The sequence below is a fragment of the Hemiscyllium ocellatum genome, chromosome 14 (genome assembly GCF_020745735.1).
Source record: "Hemiscyllium ocellatum isolate sHemOce1 chromosome 14, sHemOce1.pat.X.cur, whole genome shotgun sequence".
In the NCBI taxonomy this organism is placed as follows: Eukaryota; Metazoa; Chordata; class Chondrichthyes; order Orectolobiformes; family Hemiscylliidae; genus Hemiscyllium; species Hemiscyllium ocellatum.
The window spans coordinates 21,114,494-21,136,051 of record NC_083414.1 but is presented as its reverse complement, the minus strand read 5'-3'; the positions used below and the strand labels follow the sequence as shown (position 1 = coordinate 21,136,051).

Here is a 21,558-nt window from a genome sequence, read left to right as displayed (position 1 = left end):
GGATTAGAGTCGAGAGCGTTGTGCTGGAAAAGCACAGCAGGTCAGGGAGCATTAAAGGAGCAGGAAAATCGACATTTCGGGCAATAGCCCTTCGTCAGGAAAGATCTGAGAATGTGTGTAGGGAAAGAGTTAAGTTTTGAGTTTTGTGAAACAAGGTTCAGCTGAGCATGACTTGCAGTTAACAATGAGGTGCTGGAGGCAAGGGCAATGGGTTAACAAGGTGGAAAAGCATTCATTATGGAGAGCCATTTAAAATATAGGAGGCATTCAGTATCTAAGGTCAGTTTAACAAGGTGAAAAGTATCCATTATGTAAAGCCAGTTAAGGTTAAGAACATGCATTGTGTAACAGCAGATGGATTAATCTTTACTGTTGATGTTCACTGATCATAACGGTCACCCAATCAATATGTACGTTGTCTTATCTGGATGCTCCTTCCTGTAAAATGACTGTATAGTTCATTAAGAAACTGTTGTTCCAGAGAAAACAGTGAACTCATGTCACTGCACACATGGGTGACTGTTCTCTCTCCTTCCAGAGCCTGGAATAAAGATGAAGGAGATAAAGTCATACTGATTCTCTGAGCGCTTTGCTTTGACTGAGGGGGGTGGGGGGGAGCATTGGGACGACAGATCAATATATCCATATAACGAAGGCTGTCAAGTTAAATTCAAAATAATTTTAAAAACTTTTCTAAATATACACCATGAGATGCTTTCCAAATGTTTCAAATGCTGGTTCTTTATAGCACACTGCTGTGGAATTAAAGGGTTTGAAAATAGAAGTCCTTTATATTCAAAGAGAACATACTGCAACCTGTGACCCAATCCAGTCCTTGAAGCCTAAAGTTACTTTGATTAGATTAGATTCCCTACAGTGTGGAAACAGGCCCTTCGGCCCAACAAGTCCACACCGACCCTCCGAAGAATAACCCACCCCACTGACTAATGCACCTAACAACTATGGACAATTTAGCATGGCCAATTCACCTGACCTGCACATCTTTGGAATGTGGGAGAAAACCGGAGTACCCGGAGGAAACCCACGCAGACACAGGGAAAACGTGCAAACTCCACACAGACAATCATCCAAGGCTGGAGTTGAACCTGGGACCCTGGTGCTGTGAGGCAGCAGTACTAACCACTGAGTCACCATGCCACCCCGTACTTCATATTTATCTGTCCTGTACTGTTCAGCTCGATCTGTCCTTGGCACCTAATCTACTAAATTGAAACATTAAGACTGATTCGAATTAAAAACATGAGAAACAGAATTTGAATCTGTACTTCATTTGCAGTACCTGATAATCCAAGATATGGACCTATGTAATTTAGAAAGACAAAGGGCTTCCACATCTCTTTGCTGTGCCCTCTGAATTACTGTGCAATACAAACAGTTTATATAAGACATTGCGTACGTGCAATCACAATATACTATCATATAATCTACAGCACAATTCTTCACTTTCGAACCATATGACAGGCGACTGAAGAAGTATGAACAGACTTCTTTCAACAGTGCTGATAAACATGCCCCTAAGTAAAGAGGTTTTTGTTTGTTTTAGTCTCCTTAGTGAAAATTAGATGATAAAATGAAAATCGGCTAAACAGATTTAAAATGCTGCTAATGTTACCAATATTGTCCATCAATTCAAGTTATTCGTAACAACGAGACACTCTAGTAGTTTAGTGTTAGCTTTCTATGAAATTGAAATATGATAGCAACATGATGAAATAAGTGTGAGGCTATTCATTCTGGACTGAGAAAGATTAAATCAGATAATTTCTAGACAGTATGAAGTTAAATATAGTGGATATTCTAAGAGACTTAGGGAGTTCAGGTGTATAGACCTTTAGAATATCACAAACAGTTGCAGAAAATGACAAAGAAAGCTAATGGAATGCTGGTCTTCGTAACTAGAGGACTGGAGTACAAGAATACAGGGGCTGTGCTGCAGTTGGTATAAAACCCTGGTGAGACCTCTCTTGTAACACTGAAAGCATATCAGTCACCATACCTTGAGGAAGATATATTGGCTTTGGAGACAGTACATGTAGGTTTACAAGAATGATACCTAGATTTCACTGGATAAGTTATGAGGAGCTTACACAAATTAGATCTTATTTTCTATAGAATTTAGAAGTTGAAAGTTCGGCCTGATTGAAGTCTTCAAGACATTAACAAGAAAAGGTGGGGTTAATAAATTATATCGACAAGTTGGGAGTTCTAGAATTAGTGAGCACAGTCTGAGAATTAGGGCCAGACCATACAGGAAAGGATACTAGATGCTGTGACTGCTAAACAGCAGTGAATATTAAATTGCTAATTTAAGTCTGAGACAGATACCCATAAACTCTTTAAATGATGGTTTAGGCTTCAGGAGCTAAATGGCCTATTCTTGTTCTATGTTCCTATCCCAAATGTACCAAGATATTGTCATCATTTTGTTAGAAACTTTTAAAAATTTTTACAGAACATCTATATACAAACAAGAGTAATACCAAAATACAGAAAGATAGAGGCAGTACAACGTCATATCACGATACAACTAATAATGAACTACCTACTATTTTACCAGAACAAATATATCTACTTAACTTAAACTAAACTACAAACAAATTAAATAAAAACTAAATTAAAATTAATTCAAATGAACTTAAATTAAATTGTATCACACTGCTTTATTCTATTGCACTCACCACACCTCCACTGAGGCTCCCATTCCTGGGAGTACCAGTCATTGTACCTGTATTATTTTCTCCCAGGGCCCTACGGGCACCCAGACAGATTCCTACAGCTATATCACGGCCTTAATTAATATTGCTGATAAGTCTGCATCAATATAATTTAGAAAGGGCAGCCATGTCTTGTAAAACTGCTCCATTTTGTGGTGCACCATATTTATGAGGTAGTCTTGGGGGAGATGATCCATCACCAACCTGCACCACCCCATAAGACCTGCTGGTTTTTCCAACAGCCAATTCATTAAAATGCTCTTCCTCGCACAATGGGTAAGAATGTTACACAATCTCTTCCCATGTTCCCTCAGAGGGGGCAAATTTGGCAACCCCAGAAGAAGAAATACTGAATCCACCTTAAGTTCAATCCCCAGGATGTCCTTCAACTCCCTTACTCTCGCAATCCAGTATCTCTGGATCTTACAACATGACCAGTAGCAGTGTGAGCGCCTTTACTAATTTTACACTTGGGACACCCTGGAGACAAACCTCTTTTGAACTTAGATCCTTAAGAGAGGCCAGAAGACAATCCTGTGTATATGAATACCTATACATCCCCAAAGTGGGTCCACCATCACATTTATGAACTCCTTATAGAATTCACTTGAGAATCTATCTGGCCCAGGTGCTTTGCCACCCTGGAGATGCTTTATTGCTTCCTGCACATCTTGTATCATCATAGATACATTTAACAGGGAGACTTGTTCCATGTTTATACTCAGAGATCCAGGTTCTCAAAAAAGGACTGCATTCTCGCTGCACCATCTTTGACGCCCTCCGACCAGCATAAATCTGCAAAGTATTCCCTAAATCTAAAATTGATCTTCTTCAACTCATGGGAAAGTGTGCCAGCCTTCTCGCCAACAGACACAATGGATTGGGAAGCATCTTTCTTTCTAGCAAGATATGCCTGATATCTATCTGGTTTATCTCCAAATTCAAAGTCTTTGTTTAGCAAAGGAGACCTCTTTTTTGCCACCTGTGTGTACAATGAGTGAAGAGCAGCCCGGAGGGCCGTGTCCCCCTGCAGCTTGACCAAAGAGGGCCTATTATAATATACTTCCTCAGCCATCTGCAGCCGGGTCTTCAGCATCCATTGTTGCTCCTACCTCTGCCTTCTTCTAGTCGTTGAAAACAAAATCACCAGGCCTCGTAAATATGCCTTGGGGCCTCCCAAAGTATTTCTGGATTATTGTACCAAAGTTGATATCCCAGAAGACCCTGAGCCCTCTCGTGGATGTACTCAATGGATTTGCTATCTCTTAAAAGGAATGCGTCCAAGCGCCAGTGCCGTGCATCTATTCCACAACCCTTGATTTTAACATCTAAATACACTGGCGCATGGACCGAGACAGCTATATTCCCAACTTTGCAATCTAATGTCCTGTCCAAACAATCTGATGGCATAGAGATCATGTCAACTCATGGTATGGCACTTGTGAGAGTTGAAATAGAAAGTAAAGTCTCTTCCATTAGAGTGGAAATGCCTCCACACATTTGTTAATCCCAACTCCTCACACATGCCCACCAACTGCTCAAATTGCGCAGCCGTACCCGCCGGGCCCCTTGGCACTCTGTCAACCTTGGGATCTATAAGCCGATTAATAGTGTGGGCGCGCTCCACACTCAACAGGCCCAACTCCAACTCCAGCCTCAGGAACTTCAGGAGCCACTTCTCCAGGGAAAGCAACAAGGTCTTCACCTTCCTCGCTTTCCAGAAGACCCACAACCATAAGTTTTTTCTTCTATTTTTATTTTCCAGGTCTTGCTCCCAAAGGATTCAAACCTGGTCTTCCAGCATTTGGATCTTTCCTCCCGAAACCTTCCGTCGCGGTCCTCTCCTCCACTGCCCCTATTCTGCGGTCCAACAGTTGAATTTCCTGCTCGTGCTTTTTCAGCGTGGCAGATAGAGGTTCCACTGCTGCTTCAATCTTCTCTCGGAGTTTGGCAAACTCTGAGAGTAACTGTTGCTGCCCCAGGGGTTTGAGCAATGGCTGCAGGCACCCCTGATGCAGTAGGGGAATGCCCTGTCTGCTGCACTCCTTTCGACCCTTTTCCTTTATTTGTTTTCTTTCTAGTCTTAAAGCTGTCACACCACAATTTTAGCAGCTCCAGATGTTCAGTAAGTGTATATTAGCAATTTTTTCTCCTGGGGTGGTTAACGAGGCGGGATAAAGGTCCACCTTGCCAGAGGATATGACTCAGACTGCTGCCATCTTTTTAGATGGTTGAAGATCTAATATGGAAGCCATATAAAATTGCAAAGAAGCCTCCAGTTTACTAATCAGTTGGTCAGTAAAAATACACAAGTTCAATCTCCACTTACCAGCATTGACCCAGAGTCATAGAGCCGTACAGCATAGACCAGACCCTTCAGTTCAACTTGACCATGCTGATCAGAAAGTAATCTCATTCCATTTGCCAGCATTTGGTCCATATCCCCCTAAACTCTTCCTATTCTCCCTGATGCCTTTTAAATGTTATAATTGTACTAGCCTCCACCACTTTCTCTGACAGTTCATTCCATACACACACCACCCTCTGTATGAAAAAGTTACCCCTCAGATCCCTTTTACATCTTTCTCCTTTCATCTTAAATTATGCCCTCTAGCTTTGGACTCTCCTACCCTGGAGAAAAAATCTTGGTGATTCACACTAACCATGCCCCCACATGATTACATAAACTTCTATAAGGTCACCCCTCAGCCTCCGATGCTCTCGGGAAAATAGCTCAAGCCCATCAGCCTCTCTCTAATAGCTCAAACTTTCCAACCCTGGAAACATCCTTGTAAATCTTTTCTGAACCCTTTCAAGTTTCACAACGTGTTTCCTGTAGCAGGGAGACCAGAATTCAATGCAGTATTCCAAAAGTGGCCTAACCTGTACAACGTCCTGTACAACCACAACATGACCTCCCAACTCTTATACTCAATGAACTGACCAATAAAGGCCACCTTCATTATCCTGCCTATCTTCGACTCTACTCTCAAGGACTATGAACTTGCACTCCAAGGTCTCTTTGTTCAGGAACACCCCTCAAGACCTTATCATTAAGTGCATTAGTCCTGCCCTGATTTGCCTTTTCAAAGTGAAGCATCTCAGATTTATCTAAATTAAACTTCATCTGCCACTCCACAGCCCACCTGCCCATCTGCCCATTGTACTCTGAGATAAATTTCTTGGCTGTTCACTACACTACCAATTTTGATGACATTTTGTGGGCGGCACGGTGGCATAGTGGGCGGCACGGTGGCACAGTGGTTAGCACTGCTGCCTCACAGCGCCTGAGACCCGGGTTCAATTCCCGACTCAGGCGACTGACTGTGTGGAGTTTGCACATTCTCCCCGTGTCTGCGTGAGTTTCCTCCGGGTGCTCCGGTTTCCTCCCACAGTCCAAAGATGTGCAGGTCAGGTCAATTGGCCATGCTAAATTGCCCGTAGCATTAGATAATGGGGTAAATGTAGGGGTCTGGGTGGGTTGCGCTTCGGCGGGTCGGTGTGGACTTGTTGGGCCGAAGGGCCTGTTTCCACACTGTAAGTAATCTAATCTAATCTAATCTTATCTGTCCATCCACTTGCCCACTCATCCACTACATCCAATTCAACTGTTGGACCGCAGAATAGGGGCAGTGGAGGAGAGGACCGCGACGGAAGGTTTCGGGAGGAAAGATCCAAATGCTGGAAGACCAGGTTCTATCCTTCTTGTAGTATCAATACCCTGGAACATTAAGCTGTGGTATTCTGAGGTATGAATGAATTATTTTCATCTGCTGCTGTAGACCTGTTTCCTGTAGGCCACAGCTCTCTTTTCTAGGAGAAAATAAAATCCAAAGCATATATCTGGTTGCAAGATCAATTAAAAGAATAAGATTGACTTAGTGGCAGGATACACAGGGTAGCGTTGGAAGGCTATTTGTGTGACTGGAGGCCAGTGTCTAGTGGCAGATCACAAGGATTAGTGCTCAGTCCCTTGTTGTCAGAACTGAGGAAGGAGCACCAGACCTGAGACATTTACTCTAATTTCTCTTCACAGATGCTGCCAGACCTGCTGAACTTTTCCAACAATTTCTGTTTTGTTTCCGATTTACAGCAGCCCCAGTTATTTCCATCCCCTTTTGTTTGTTTTCTATATGATATGTTTAATTTTTTTTAAGAAATGGGAGAGGGGAACAATGAATAAGTTTGCAGATGACACAAAGTTGAGCCAGGTAGCTGACAGAGAGGAAAAAGGTTAGAGGAGGATTTAAATGGATTGGTCAGATGGGGAGATCAGTGTTAGATGGAATTTAACTGTGATAAATGCGAGGTGATGGATTTTGGAAGATGCAACACGTTAAGGGAGTACTCAATGCCTTCAGCGGAACAGAGGGATTTTGAGGTGCTCAAAGGCTGCAGGGCAGGTTAATAAGGTAAGTTAAAAAGGCATACAGGACACAATTAATTGTCAGTCATGAAAGAGATTATGAGAGCAGGAAGGTCATGTTGGAGTTCTACAAAACTTTGGTTAGGCCACAGCTGGACTACTGTGTGCAGTTCTAGTCACTGCACTATAGGAAGGATGCGATTTTACTGGAAGGGGTGCAGAGGAGATTCAGCAGAATGTTGCCAAGGCTGGAGCAGTTTAGCTACAAACAGAGGCTGGAAAAGCTTGGGTTGTTTTCTTGAGAGTAGATAAGACTGAGTGGATCTGATTCAGGAATGAAAGGTTATAAACAACACGGACAAAGAGGATAGAAAACAGCTCTTAGTTTGAATGGTCAATAACAAAAGAGCATCATTTTAAGGTGAAACGCAGAAGGTTTAGAGGGGATTTGAGAGGGAAAAAAATCACTCAGGAGTTGTTAGGAATCAAGAATACACTGCTTGGGAGGGTAGTTAGGCCAAAAAAAAAACTCTCAACCTTAAAAAAGTACAGGAATGAATGCTTCAAATGTCAGAATATTCAAAGCCAAGTGCTAGAAAGCAGAACAAGTTGTTTTTTAAATTTATGCAGACTCGCTCAGCCAAGGCCTTCTACTGTACACTCTGTACTGTACACTTCTGCGATTTGAACAAACCAACGTCACGAACAACTTTAAGCATCAGAATCCTTTGCAAACCCACTATTAATCAGCACTTTTGGACACCCATCACAGAGTCAGGAGTATTTGAAAATTAGGCCAACCCAGCAGCTCTTCAATAGCTGATAGAAATAAAGAAAACAGGGGAAGGGTAGGCCATTGAGTTCTCTGAGCCAGCCCCACTGTTCAATATGATCACAGCTGGTAATCCAACTCAGTACTCCTGCACTGCCTTCTCCCCATAACCTTTGATCCGTTTAGACTTAAAAGTTACTATCTAATTCCCTTGAAAGCACTCATTATTGTAGCTTCAACCACTTTCTGTGGCAGAGAATTCCACAGGTTTCACCACTCTCTGGGTGAAGAAATTTCTCTCAATTCAGTCCTAAATGGCCTATCCAGACACAATGACTGCAGTTTCTTGACTCTCCAGTCACTGGAAACATCATTCTTGTGTTCATCCTGTCTAGTTGTGTTGCAACTTTAGTTTCCATGAGATCTCCCTCATTCTGCAAAACTCCAATGAATACAGTCCTAACTCTCCCTTTACATGTCAGTGTTGGCATTTCAGGAATTAGCCTGGTAAATCATCATTATTCCCCCTTGATAACCTAAACATCATTCCTCAGATACGGCGACCAAATCAGCACACAATATTCCAGGTGAGATCTCTAGAGAAAGTAAAGGACTGCAGATGCTGGAGACCAGAATCGAGAGTGTGGTGCTGGAAAAGTACAGCAGGTCAGGCAGCATCCGAGGAGCAGGAGAATCGATGTTTCATTCCTGATGAAGATCTTATGTTCAAAACGTCGATTCTCCTGCTCCTCCGATGCTGCCTGACCTGCTGTGCTTTTCCAGTACCACACCCTTGACTCCAGGTGAGATCTCATCAAGTCCCTGTACAATTGGGAGCAAGATTAGAATAGTGTTAGGTGGTTGTTTTTGACTGGCACAGATGCAATGCGCTGAACGGGTCTTTTTCTGTGATACAGATCTCTATGACTCTACCTATGCTCCTGTACTAGAATCCTCTCATTTTGAAGGCCAACATACAATGTATCTTCTTCATCACTTGCTGTGCCTGCATGCTTACTTTCAGCAACTGCTGCACCCAGGTCATGGTGCAGTTACAGCAGGTTATAATTTAACTAACTTGAGGACAGCTATTAAATTGGCCCTGAAGCCACCACTGATACCACCCACTTTGATACCCAGCCATGTCTTACCCCTGCCCTCACTGGATCTGACTTTATCTGACTCTCAACTATCCCATTTCGACTTGACACGATTAAATCCTGGAACACAATACACTAAACTGCTTCAGCTGGGGAGATTTCTGATCCAGATGTTCACATGATAACTCCTATGAAGGAAAATGTGTATTTTTATTTGCACTCATGATTGGAAATATGTTATCTATCTGGATTGGAAAACCGGGTCCACTATCTCATTATAAAGGAGTAGGACACTAGGAAGCTCAGAGGAACAGAGGGATCTTGGGCTACTGGCCCACAAACCCCAGGAAATGGCAGGGCAGTATAATAAAAGTACTTAAGGCGGCATATGGGACACTTGCCTTTTTCAGTTAAGGCACAGATTATAACAGGAAGGAAGGTATGTTAGAGCTGTATACAACTTTGTTTAGGCAACTAAGGGAGTGTGGCATGTAGTTCTGCTCATTATATGATAGGAAGGAAGTGCACTGGGCGGGGTGCAAAGGACATTCAAAAGGATGTTGCCTGGGATGGCATACTTCAGCTATGAAGAGGAGCTGGATAAGCTCAGTTTGGTTTCTTTAGAGCACAGAAGGTTGACTGAGGACCTGATTGAGCTGTATAAGTTATGAGGGACATCAACAGGGTGGATAAAGAGCAGCTGTCCCCCTTACTTGAAAAGGTCAATAACTGGAAGCCACACTTTTAAGGTGAAAGGCAACATGTTTAGAGGAAAGTTGAGGAAAAATGTTTTCACCCAGAGTGTGGTGGAAGTCTGGAACGTGCTACTTGGGAGAGTAGTAAAGGTAGATAACCTCTCAACTTTTAAAACGTACTTGCATGAACACTTGAAAGGTCATAATATTTAAGACTTCGGGCCAAGTGCTTGAAAGTGTAGATTTTGCATAATTTTGCTGGTATGGACTCAATGGGCCGAAGGGCCTCTTCTGCATGGTATGATCTATCATTCTATGAATTATTCCATTGTTTCTTGTCACATGACTAATAATAGAGAACTCACATTCTTCTGAACAAAGGTGTGGATGGACAATTACGGAATAAAAAGTAAGATAAATTTCTTGCCTGATTCAACTTGCTTTGAAATCAACTCCATGAATTATTTAACATGCTGCATTTAATGAAACTGTTTTTGTGCTATTTATTAAGTTCTAATAAAAGGTCTTCAGCTAATCACATACTCAGTATGTACACAATGCTTTCAGCTGTATGAAATCAAATTTTTCTTAAAACTACATTTAGTAAGAAATACCACAAGGAACAAATAAAATATCAATGTAGATATTTACTAGTCCAATGCTCTGAATACAAATGAACAGTTATCATATTTCTTTGCTATCGTCAGACAGCAGGAGGTTCAAGTGGAGTCTGAATACCTGCACCAACCTGTTAGGCCTGCTTTGGTTCTGTGTGTTCTATGTAAAACTCTATAACTGTGTCTCTGTTACTCCTCTAAAAGCTTGAGAATTTCTGAACTCCTGCTTTCAAACAAGCAATCTGGGTTCTATCATAAGAAGTAGCTACAGAAATGAAAAGTTAAAAGTGCAGCAAATCAGAAGGTGTACGATGTTTTATAAGTGTAAATTATACAATACTGTAACCGGTTTAGGAGCATATTTCAATAGCCCATTCTTAATTGTTGCAAATGAACTATCTTGAACAAATCTGTGATGAATGTGGTCTGTTGTCTTGGGTCGTGGTAGAAATCTGACATTTGAGGTTTGCTGTTACTTTCAACATTGCTCTAAAACACTGAACATTAAGGTAAGCTGCAACTTCTTAAAACATTACTTGGGCATTGATAGTTTCATACCAGTTCAGTGTAATTCTACAAGTATGACATTTTAATTGGATGCAAGTGTACTGCATACTTTTGTATGGTAGAGGGAAGACATTTACCACACAGAGAGTGACAATTACATCCCACTAAAACTAACTTATCCACTTTGTTCAATGGAATTGGACCAACAATAGTGGGACACGAAGGCATATCAGCACCTCATGCACTTGGAATACACTATAATTTACTAACTCAATTCCTGGCAGTGCACAGGAATTTCTAATTCTGTTATTTTCCTTTCTCCTGTTAAAACAGTTTACTTAATAGTGTTTTAAGTAATTCTATTCAACGATTCTCAGTCGTATTGCACTGCAATTGAATCATGTAGGAGCATGCAAGTTAAAGTGCTAGAATTTGATTTGATTCATTGATACTAGTCTTCAAGAATGTGGCGATCTTTCTTTTAATACTTGGCTGATTCATTGCAGACACCTCTGCTAGTTTAATAAATAAACAATCTGCATAAATGTTCTCCTTCATCATGCAATGACCCAGTTTTGATTTATTTATCCATGCTTTTAGTCAATTACGCCTAAAGCAGATATAAAAACACTTAACAATTGAGCACTGTTCTCTCACATAACGGATGAACAAACGGCATTTAATGTATTTAAGACAGCAGCAAAATCTTCTCCAGTTTAGAGCAAATATTGAGCAAGTATTAAAGTATGATTGTTCAAAGCTATCATAAAGCTACTCTATTGGTTATGAAAAGAATAGTGGTCAATTTACACAAAAGATAAGCACCAAAACAAACAATTAAAATGAATTATTCCCACAAGTTTGAATACAAACTGATGTTCAATGCATGTGTACTTTCCCTAGAATGTAACCCTCTTTAATGACTAATCCTAAATTGGTACTACCCTAGAGGTATAGAGTAATTTTCAATATATGTCAAACAACCCCATATGAACAGCACACTGTGTGTTTGAAGAGACATTGCTGTTAATGTTACTTTACTCAGCAAACTGTGGCAACACCAAACAGAAGTAGTATACTGTACTTCTTGTATAATAGAAGTACTAACTCAATTCCTGGCAGTGCACAGGAATTTCTAATTCTGTTATTTTCCCTTCTCCTGTTAAAACAGTTTACTTAATAGTGTTTTAAGTAATTCCATTCAACGATTCTCAGTCGTATTGCACTGCAGTTGAATCATGTATATTTAATGTCTGCAAATGCAATGTAACATTTCCAAACTTACAAAAACACAATGGCCCAGATTTTGTCATAGCACAGAATCTAACATAACAATCTCTCTCCTTCAGTTTAAGAAGTGTTGGCCTACAAAGTAGAGTGAAACAAGACATCGAAGACCTGATAGAATAACAATGCATCTCCTGAACCAATATGATTTATGGTTGAGAAATAAAAACAGGAAAAACAAAAAGAAGAATTCATTGTCAAATCACAGCAAAAGAAGACCAAGAAAGAAAGATATTTTCACTTCCTTTCACAGTAAACTGAGTTAAAAATTTAGATTTTTTACCCAAAAAGTTCAAAACTTGCAAGAATGGGCCTCCATACTTGTAATTTTTTTTCAATGCCAAATGATTGACTGCAACTACTAACACATCATTAGTGGGGTATTTATGTCCTAAATTTTGTAATTGGTTAAGTTTGTATCCAACGCACAAATACAGCAATATCATGACATTTAATGCAGATCAATGGGGAGGCGGTGAAATGCTATTTCTGGAAAGTATAGTAAATGGCACAGTAGTGTAATTCACTGTACCACTGAATTCCCTATTTAATCATACATCTCACCTGAGGTCCGATGGCTCTTTGATGGTGGTGCAGTTGCTGAGTTAATTGAAGTGTGTAAATACTTTTTCATCCATCAATTTGAAAACGTATAATACCTTTAATAAATATGGAAGGCTAGTAGCAGTAGAAAAGTTCCGTGATACCATTCTGCCTTCAGAGTCAGAAGGTTTAAGTGAATCAAGGTCCCCTGGAGCACACAATTTAAATGTTGCATTGCTCCTCAACACTCAGAGGGTGTCCTGTATTGTTAAAGATTCCATCTTTCAGATGTGGTGTTAAAACTAATTACCTGTCTTTCCCTTTGGAATGGTCCTTAAATGACATTAGTAGACAGAAACATTCAAAAGTTGATTGGGACAGACTATTGCAGGTGAAGGGACAGTTGGCAATGGGAGACTTCCGAAAGTGAGATAACAAGAGTTCAGAGACAGTATATTTCCATTAGAATGAAGGGCAAGACTGGTAAGAGTAGAGAACAATGGATGACTAGAGATACAGAGGCTATGGTCAAGAAAGAAAGGAGTCATATGTCAAGTGTAGACAACTAGGATCAAGCAAATTCTTCGAGGAGTGTAAGGGGAGTAAGGACATAAAGATTAGATTAGATTAGATTTACAGTGTGGAAACAGGCCCTTCGGCCCAACAAGTCCAAACCGACCCGCCGAAGCGAAACCCACCCATACCCCTACATTTACCCCTTACCTAACACTACGGGCAATTTAACATGGCCAATTCATCTGACCCGCACATCTTTGGACTGTGGGAGGAAACCGGAGCACCCGGAGGAAACCCACGCAGACACGGGGAGAACGTGCAAACTCCACACAGTCGCCTGAGTCGGGAATTGAACCCGGGTCTCAGGCGCTGTGAGGCAGCAGTGCTAACCACTGTGCCACCATGCCGCCCACTAAAGGGGATATATGACATGGAAGCTGATGGAATTTGGGGAAATGTGTTGCTGGTTAAAGCACAGCAGGTTAGGCAGCATCCAAGGAATAGGAAATTCAACGTTTCGGGCATAAGCCCTTCATCAGGAATGAGGAGAGGGTGCCAGGCAGGCTAAGATAAAAGGTAGGGAGGAGGGACTTGGGGGAGGGGCGATGGAGATGTGATAGGTGGAAGGAGGTCAAGGTGAGGGTGATAGGCCGGAGAGGTTAGGAAGAAGATTGCAGGTTAGGAGGGCGGTGCTGAGTTGAGGGAACCGACTGAGACAAGGTGGGGGGAGGGGAAATGAGGAAACTGGAGAAATCTGAGTTCATCCCTTGTGGTTGGAGGGTTCCCAGGCGGAAGATGAGGCGTTCTTCCTCCAACCGTCGTGTTGTTATGTTTTGCCGGTGGAGGAGTCCAAGGACCTGCATGTCCTCGGTGGAGTGGGAGGGAGAGTTAAAGTGTTGAGCCACGGGGTGGTTGGGTTGGTTGGTCCGGGCGTCCCTGAGGTGTTCTCTGAAGCGTTCCGCAAGTAAGCGGCCCGTCTCCCCAATGTAGAGGAGGCCACATCGGGTGCAGCGGATGCAATAGATGATGAGTGTGGAGGTACAGGTGAACTTGTGGCGGATATGGAAGGATCCCTTGGGGCCTTGAAGGGAAGTGAGGGAGGAGGTGTGGGCGCAAGTTTTACATTTCCTGCGGTTGCAGGGGAAGGTGCCGGGAGTGGAGGTTGGGTTGGTGGGGGGTGTGGACCTGACGAGGGAGTCATGAAGGGAGTGGTCTTTGCGGAACGCTGATAGGGGAGGGGAGGGAAATATATCCCTGGTGGTGGGGTCCGTTTGAGGTGGCGGAAATGACGGCGGATGATACGCTGTATACGGAGGTTGGGCACCAACCTCCGTATACTCACCTACCACCCCACCAACCTCTGTATACTCACCTACCACCCCACCAACAGAGAAGGTGGTGATAGTGGGTTGGTTTTTGGACTGGAGGCCTGTGACCAGTGGTGTTCCACAGGGATCAGTACTGGATCCACAGCTGTTGTTATTTACCCTGGTCTGATACTGTCCCCAAATTTCACCCAAGTCACTCCATCTAAGAATATCTATTACTACAAATGTAGCTTTACAACTGTTTGAGCAAGTATTTAGTATGTTAGAAGAAAACCACTTTTGTTCTTTCCCCCCAGTTTAGCCCTCCTTACAGAAATTCAGAAATGATCTTGGGACCAGAATCCAGATCAAGGATCATTAAGAAAGAGATGGAGTGGATCTGAAACTGAAATGTAACCAAAATTACCACTGTTTGGCATTTTGTTTATGCTACTTTTTAGAAGATTAGGTTCCTTATCCACTCCCATTCTGCAAGAAATTAAATGAAATTAATCCCTGACAAGTCTTTTATATTTCAAACTTCATCAAACCCCACCAGACAACCAAATATTATTTCACAATGTGAGATAAACACTCAACATTACAACTCACTAACAAAGCAAATCGACATTTCACTTTAATGTGCATCCACACAAAAACCTTATTTAGCAAAATACCCTTCAATATTCACAGACAGTGATTTTGGGATAAGGAACCGTCCCCCGTCCCCCGTCTCCCCGGGGCCTCCGTCCCCCCTCCCCCCCGGGGCCTCCGTCCCCCCTCCCCCCCGGGGCCTCCCTCCCTCCCCCCGCGGTCTCTCCCCGGCCCGGCCCCGGGGTCTCTCTCGCCCCCCTCCGGCCCCGGTACCTGTTTCCCTTCGCTGCCGTGCCTGACCAGCTGCACCTCCCCGTAGCTGCCTTTGCCCACAATCCTGATGACCAGGTACCGCTCCATGGCTGCTCCGTGCCGCTCGGGGGCTGCGGGAAGACTCGAATTCCTGGCAATGTCCTGGAGCAGCGCCTTCCGCAGGCCCAGCACCGCTTCCCCATCACCAGGCAACCGGCACCGAGGGAGGGGGAACAAGGAAGAAGCACCGCCATGTGGCCGACCTGGGAACTACAGCGGATAGCGGCCTCTGACGCCACAAAGTGGCCGACCTGGGAACTACAGCGGATAGCGACCTCTGACGCCACAAAGTGGCCGACCTGGGAACTACAGCGGATAGCGGCCTCTGACGCCACAAAGTGGCGGGCCTGGGAACTACAACGGATAGCGGCCTCTGACGCCACAAAGTGGCCGACCTGAGAACTACAGCGGATAGCGGCCTCTGACGCCACAAAGTGGCCGACCTGGGAACTACAACGAATAACGGTCTCTGACGCCACAAAGTGGCCGACCTGAGAACTACAGCGGATAGCGGCCTCTGACGCCACAAAGTGGCCGACCTGGGAACTACAACGGATAGCGGCCTCTGACGCCACAAAGTGACCGACCTGAGAACTTCAGCGGATAGCGGCCTCTGACGCCACAAAGTGGCTGATCTGAGAATTACAGCGGATAGCGGCCTTTGACGCCACGAAGTGGCCGACCTGAGAACTACAGCGGTCGTGGATCCTGGCGCCACGAAGTGGCCAATCTGGGATCTGATTTGGAGGTGTTGGTGTTGGACTGGGTTGTACAAAGTTAAAAATCACACACCAGGTTATAGTCCAACAGGTTTAATTGGAAGCACTAGCTTTCGGAGCCACGCTCCTTCATCAGGTGGTTGTGGACACATAATTTATAGCAAAAGTTTACAGTGTGATGTAACTGAAATTATACATTGAAAAATACCTTGATTGTTGAGTCTTTCATCTGTTCGAATACCATGACAGTTTCACTTCTTTCAACATGTAAATCACAAAACCTTTTTTAAAAGTTACATTCTCAGGTTAACTGTAACAGTTGGTGTTTGCCAGATAATAAGTTTAGAAATAATAATGTTTAGACTGATTTTAATCTAAAAAGTGAGTTAACAGTGTCTTACATGAATTCATGCAGTTTTTGAGCAAAGTATACTGTAACTCTGCAAGTACAAATTCACCCACTATCTGGGAAGAACTGCAGATCACAGCCTCTGGCGCCACTAAATGGCCAATCCAAGAACTACAGTGGTCGTGGCCCCTGGCGCCATGAGATGGCCAATCTGGGAACTACAGCAAATCGCGGCTCCTGGCGTCCCCAATTGGCTGATCTGAGAATAGCAGCAGATTGCCGATCCGACGTCGGGATGACAGCGGATAACAGTTCCTGGTGCCACCAAGTGGCCGAACGGGGAACTGCAGAAATCACGGCCCGTGGCGCCACCAGGTGGCCAACCAGAGAGCAGCAATTGACCACTGGAATGAGGAGAAGTATGCAACAGATTAGGATCTCTGTGAAGCAGACTGAGAGAAGGATGAGAGCTGAAAATGTGTTGCTGGTCAAAGCACAGCAGGCCAGGCAGCATCTCAGGAATAGAGAATTCGACGTTTCGAGCATAAGCCCTTCATCAGGAATGAGAGAGAGTAGCCAAGCAGGCTAAGATAAAAGGTAGGGAGGAGGGACTTGGGGGAGGGGCGATGGAGGTGGGATAGGTGGAAGGAGGTCAAGGTGAGGGTGATAGGCCGGAGTGGGGTGAGGGCGGAGAGGTCAGAGGAGATGACCTGGGGGGTGCAGTGAGACAGAGACTCACTGAAATCCTTGTAGAGGGAGGAATTCCCTCTACAAGGATTTCAGTGAGTCTCTGTCTCACTGCACCCCCCAGGTCATCTCCTCTGACCTCTCCGCCCCCACCCCACTCCGGCCTATCACCCTCACCTTGACCTCCTTCCACCTAGCCCACCTCCATCGCCCCTCCCCCAAGTCCCTCCTCCCTACCTTTTATCTTAGCCTGCTTGGCTACTCTCTCTCATTCCTGATGAAGGGCTTATGCTCGAAACGTCGAATTCTCTATTCCTGAGATGCTGCCTGGCCTGCTGTGCTTTGACTAGCAACACATTTTCAGCTGTGATCTCCAGCATCTGCAGACCTCATTTTTTACTGAGAGAAGGATGAGTCCGATAGTCCACTCAGACTCAAAGAGAAGTCAGTTAAAGCAGCACCAGAGCCTCATCCTAATGGCCACCACTGTGTACAACATCAGTTTATTTTGTAAACGTAGAGTCTTGGGACGCAACCAACTATGTCACTATGTACTGAGGTTCCACCTGACCCTAGTGTTGTGAAGGATGTGTCTGGCCATATTGTTATGGGATGCTCCAAGTAGCTAGGAGTTTGTACCAAGTGCCACATAACCCTTATGGAAAAGTTTGTACACCTTTGACCATAAGACCACAGGGGGCACAGTGCTCAGTGCTTAGCACTGCTGCCTCACAGTGCCAGTGACCCAGGTTCAATTCCTGCCTCGGGCAACTGTCTGTGTGGAGTTTGCACATTTTCCATGTCTTTATGGGTTTCCTTCGGATGTTCTGGTTTCCTCCCACAATCCAAAGATATGTAGCTTAAGTGAATTGGCCATGCCAAATTGCCCAAAGTGTTCAGGGATGTGTAGGTTAGGTGCACTAGGTAAGAGTGGGTTACTCTTTGGAGGGTTGGTGTGGACTTGGGCTGAAGGACCTATTTCCACACTGTAGGGATTCTAATTCTAACAAAGACTTCCACCAGGCAGTGGTCAGCGCGTAACGTCCTTGAGACCCTGCTGGGAAAGTAAGAAATTGATCCTGTTGGACGCCAATGGCCAGAACTTTTTAACAAGATGTAACTTGGCTGATGGTGAGAAGGGCAATTCTCATCACATCTTTCATGCATGCCTGGATTCTCTACGGCACTGCACTCTGTCCTCTGGCCTGCTGTAGTCTAAAGGCTGTTTCTTGGGATGCAGATCAAGATATATGTGTTCTAGCAGAGGCCAAAAGATGTACTTTATGATAGAAAGTTCCCTGATGGTGACCTATCTACACTGCACCTTGGTAGCAGTTGCCCCAAACTTTGGTGTGTCCCTCAGCAATGAGTCCTGGATTTTGGACTGTGGCTGTCTGCAATAATCGGTTGATGTCACCTCTTTGCACTGGACTACCAACATGTTTCAGGCACACCATAGAGCATCTTTCATCAAGTTGTTGGTCTTCCAAGCACAGCTGAAGTTAATCTAGCCAGATTTAGTAAATCTTCTCATTTTGCATTTGGATTGTGTATCTAAGAATGTAAAGTGCTGAACTAAGAAATATAATTTTTCATTAATCTTCTATAATGTCCAATGTGAATTGCTTTTTAATGTACTTGTGGATAATTCATGAATAAAGTATATTTTTGCAAAAAAAAACATGCACCAGTTTGAGTGGAGTGGAGCAAACTGGGGATGAATGGTAGCAGCAAACCTTCCCCACAAAAGCCTGAGTGATGTGGCCCAGATCAGGCTCAGTCAGACCAGTAGCTGAAAAGCAACAGGAATCCTGCCAGAATTTGAAAAGGCTGGTGAAAGTGCATCAGTGAAAAGCAGATGGTAGGTAATGGGAAGGTCTTTAAAACCGCACTAAGGAAATATTCTAGATTCTTTAAAAAAGAAATGTTAATTAATTTTCTACTTGGCTTATTTTAGTGTACGAGTTTTTTAGTTAATGGTATGACAGGGGATCTCAGTCCCATATATTGCCAGCCTGGTGTATTTGGGAAATTTTAGATGCTCCTGGCAGTCCGGTCGTCCACATCTGCAGGAAATGTCACTGGTTTGATCAATTTGAGCACTGGGTTTTGGAACATGAGCATTGGCTGGTGATACAGCAGTGCATCTACAAGGCTGACTATTGCATGTTTTAAGACGTGGTCACCCGACAGATTAGGGAAGTACAATCAGAGAAGGAATTGGGTGACCGTCAGTCAGAAGTAGGGAGATAGGCAGGAAGTCCAGAAAGCTCCAAAGTGCAAGTCACTGCAGAGCAGTTTTTCTGTGTTGTAAATCGATTTGAGTGACAGTGCATTTAGGGAGTGCAGTCAGAGCCCTGCTCCACAACCAGAGGGAGCAGACAGGGAGAGCTATCAAGGTAGCAGGCACAATAGTGAGGGGTACACACAGGGCAGCTGCAGACCTGCTCTAGATATATGCTCAAGGATGTCACTACACAATAACATTCTGAAGAGGGAGGCTAAACAATCAGAGATTGTAGTTCACACAGGGACCAACATCATTGGGAGAAAGAGGGATGAAGAAGAATTTAAGAAGGTAGGTCACAAATTGAAAAGCAGGACCTGGAAAGCTGTAATCTTGGGATTACCCACACTGCCGTGTGCTAGTGAGAATAGGAGTAGATGGATAGAACAAATTAAAATGTGGCTGAAGAGTTAGAGCTTTAGATTCCTGGATCACTGGGTCTGTTTCTGGTAAGACTTGTACAACTCCAACAGGTTGCTGCTGAATGGGACCAACATCTTTGCAGGGACAATTGCTAGTGGGGATTTAAGCTTATTTAGCAGAGGAATAGGATAGGGCATGGACGTACAATATTGGGTGATGCACAGACAAATATAGAAGAAAAACCAAGTCAATCCAGAAGGTAGCGTGTATATAGTCAAGTTAAGACCCAAGGGAGTTTGGATACCATTTATTTGAAAGCAGTCTTGTAAATAAGCATTGAGGGTACTGATTAAAACATGGGGATCAGATATCATTGCTGTTACAGAGATATGGTTTAATGGAGGAGCAGGATGAGCAGCTGTAAATTACAAGGGAATGCTTTTCCTGACCTACTAAAGGAGGTCCACCAGATTTCAGTGAGATCCAGGCCATAGAATCAGAGTCATAAATTTCAATATCACTGTTGCTGATCACCAAATATCTAAATGTCCCTCTTCCAGTGAAGGTCCCATGTGGTGGATAGCTGGCCATACACATCAGCAGGTGGAGGCTGTGGAAGCAGTAATAGTCTAAACTATGGTAGACCTCATACTAGCTGAGGAGTTTGGCATTCCTTGAACGCACTTGTAAAATAAATAAAAACATAGGTTGATGGTATTGAACAAGAAGTACAAAAAGTCCCTAAGTCACATTCCCTTCTCCCAAAACTGGTGTGAAACTGACACGTGAGTCTAATTATTGTATTCCTGTGTTAGAGTTAGTATTAGATTGGAAAATCATGATAATTCCTAAATCTTGTCATTGGCTATAATAGGAGAGAAGAATGAATTGGCTTAAGGTTATATGGTTAAACTGGACCAGGTTATTTATAATAGAGATCAGACAGAACACATTGAGGGAGTGCATAAGTAATACTTGAGCAAAGTGATAAAAGTAGCCATCACAAAGTCTAAATCAAGTTAAAGCACTGACAATTTTGCAAGGCTCAACAGTTAAAAGCAGCAAGTAAACGGTTGGATTAATTAGAAAGAACAATGGCAATTCAAGAAAGTTGGACAAAATATTGAGGAGTTGGTGAAAAGTTCCAAGGTGTGTCTCAGAATGCAAAGTGATCCCAGAGACATTCCTTGGTCAAATCAAACACGTGAGTACCTAGGGAATAATTACATATTGTCCCTACGAAGTAGAGGAAACAGGTTGGTAATAATAGCAAGTGAATAAATGTTGACTCTATACTCAATACCGCAAACATCAAAACTATTGAGATTCTGAGAAAGTGGTTTGCAATTTCTGTATTTCTAAAACCGAGGGTGTAAGTTAATGGGCGACAATTTATGCCAGAAGAGTTTGAAATATTTCTGCGTAAGAATGGAGAATGAGCCTTATTGAAAGATGCTACAGGAAGAAGTGTTCAGATTATGGAGAGGTATATACAGAAATGTTTACTAGTTATTTGCTAATTTGGGATTAATTTGCATGATTCTTCTTGACAAAGACTTTCTGTTATCTTACAGAATAACACAACAGTGTGCAACAGGTTTCTCATCTTCTGAGTCAGTATTGAAATAAGGTCATAAAACAAGGTTTGGTTTTCTTAAACCTGATGCCAATAACAAAGAAAAGAGTGACATGAAGTGAAGGTAAGCCACGATGTAGTACACATGAAAGTTAGAGAGTTTGGTGCTGGTTGGAAGACCATGGTGAGAAGCCACTGAGGAGATAAGGGGAAGTATGTAATTGGA

The 21,558-nt window shown here is 43.3% G+C and overlaps 1 protein-coding gene across 3 annotated transcripts in view; it reads right to left on the bottom strand.

The window, feature by feature from the left end:
• nek4 (NIMA-related kinase 4) overlaps positions 1-15,515 on the bottom strand; it is a 55,396-nt gene extending 39,881 nt beyond the window's left edge. For 2 of the 3 annotated variants that reach the window (XM_060835129.1, XM_060835130.1), the window contains exon 1: positions 15,313-15,515. In XM_060835129.1, coding sequence (XP_060691112.1) covers positions 15,313-15,399 — 87 coding nt within the window. In that variant the 5' untranslated portion in view covers positions 15,400-15,515. The remainder of the gene's footprint in view (positions 1-15,312) is intronic. The other variant, XM_060835131.1, reaches the window with a different exon arrangement.
• Between the last annotated feature and the right edge of the window lie 6,043 nt (positions 15,516-21,558).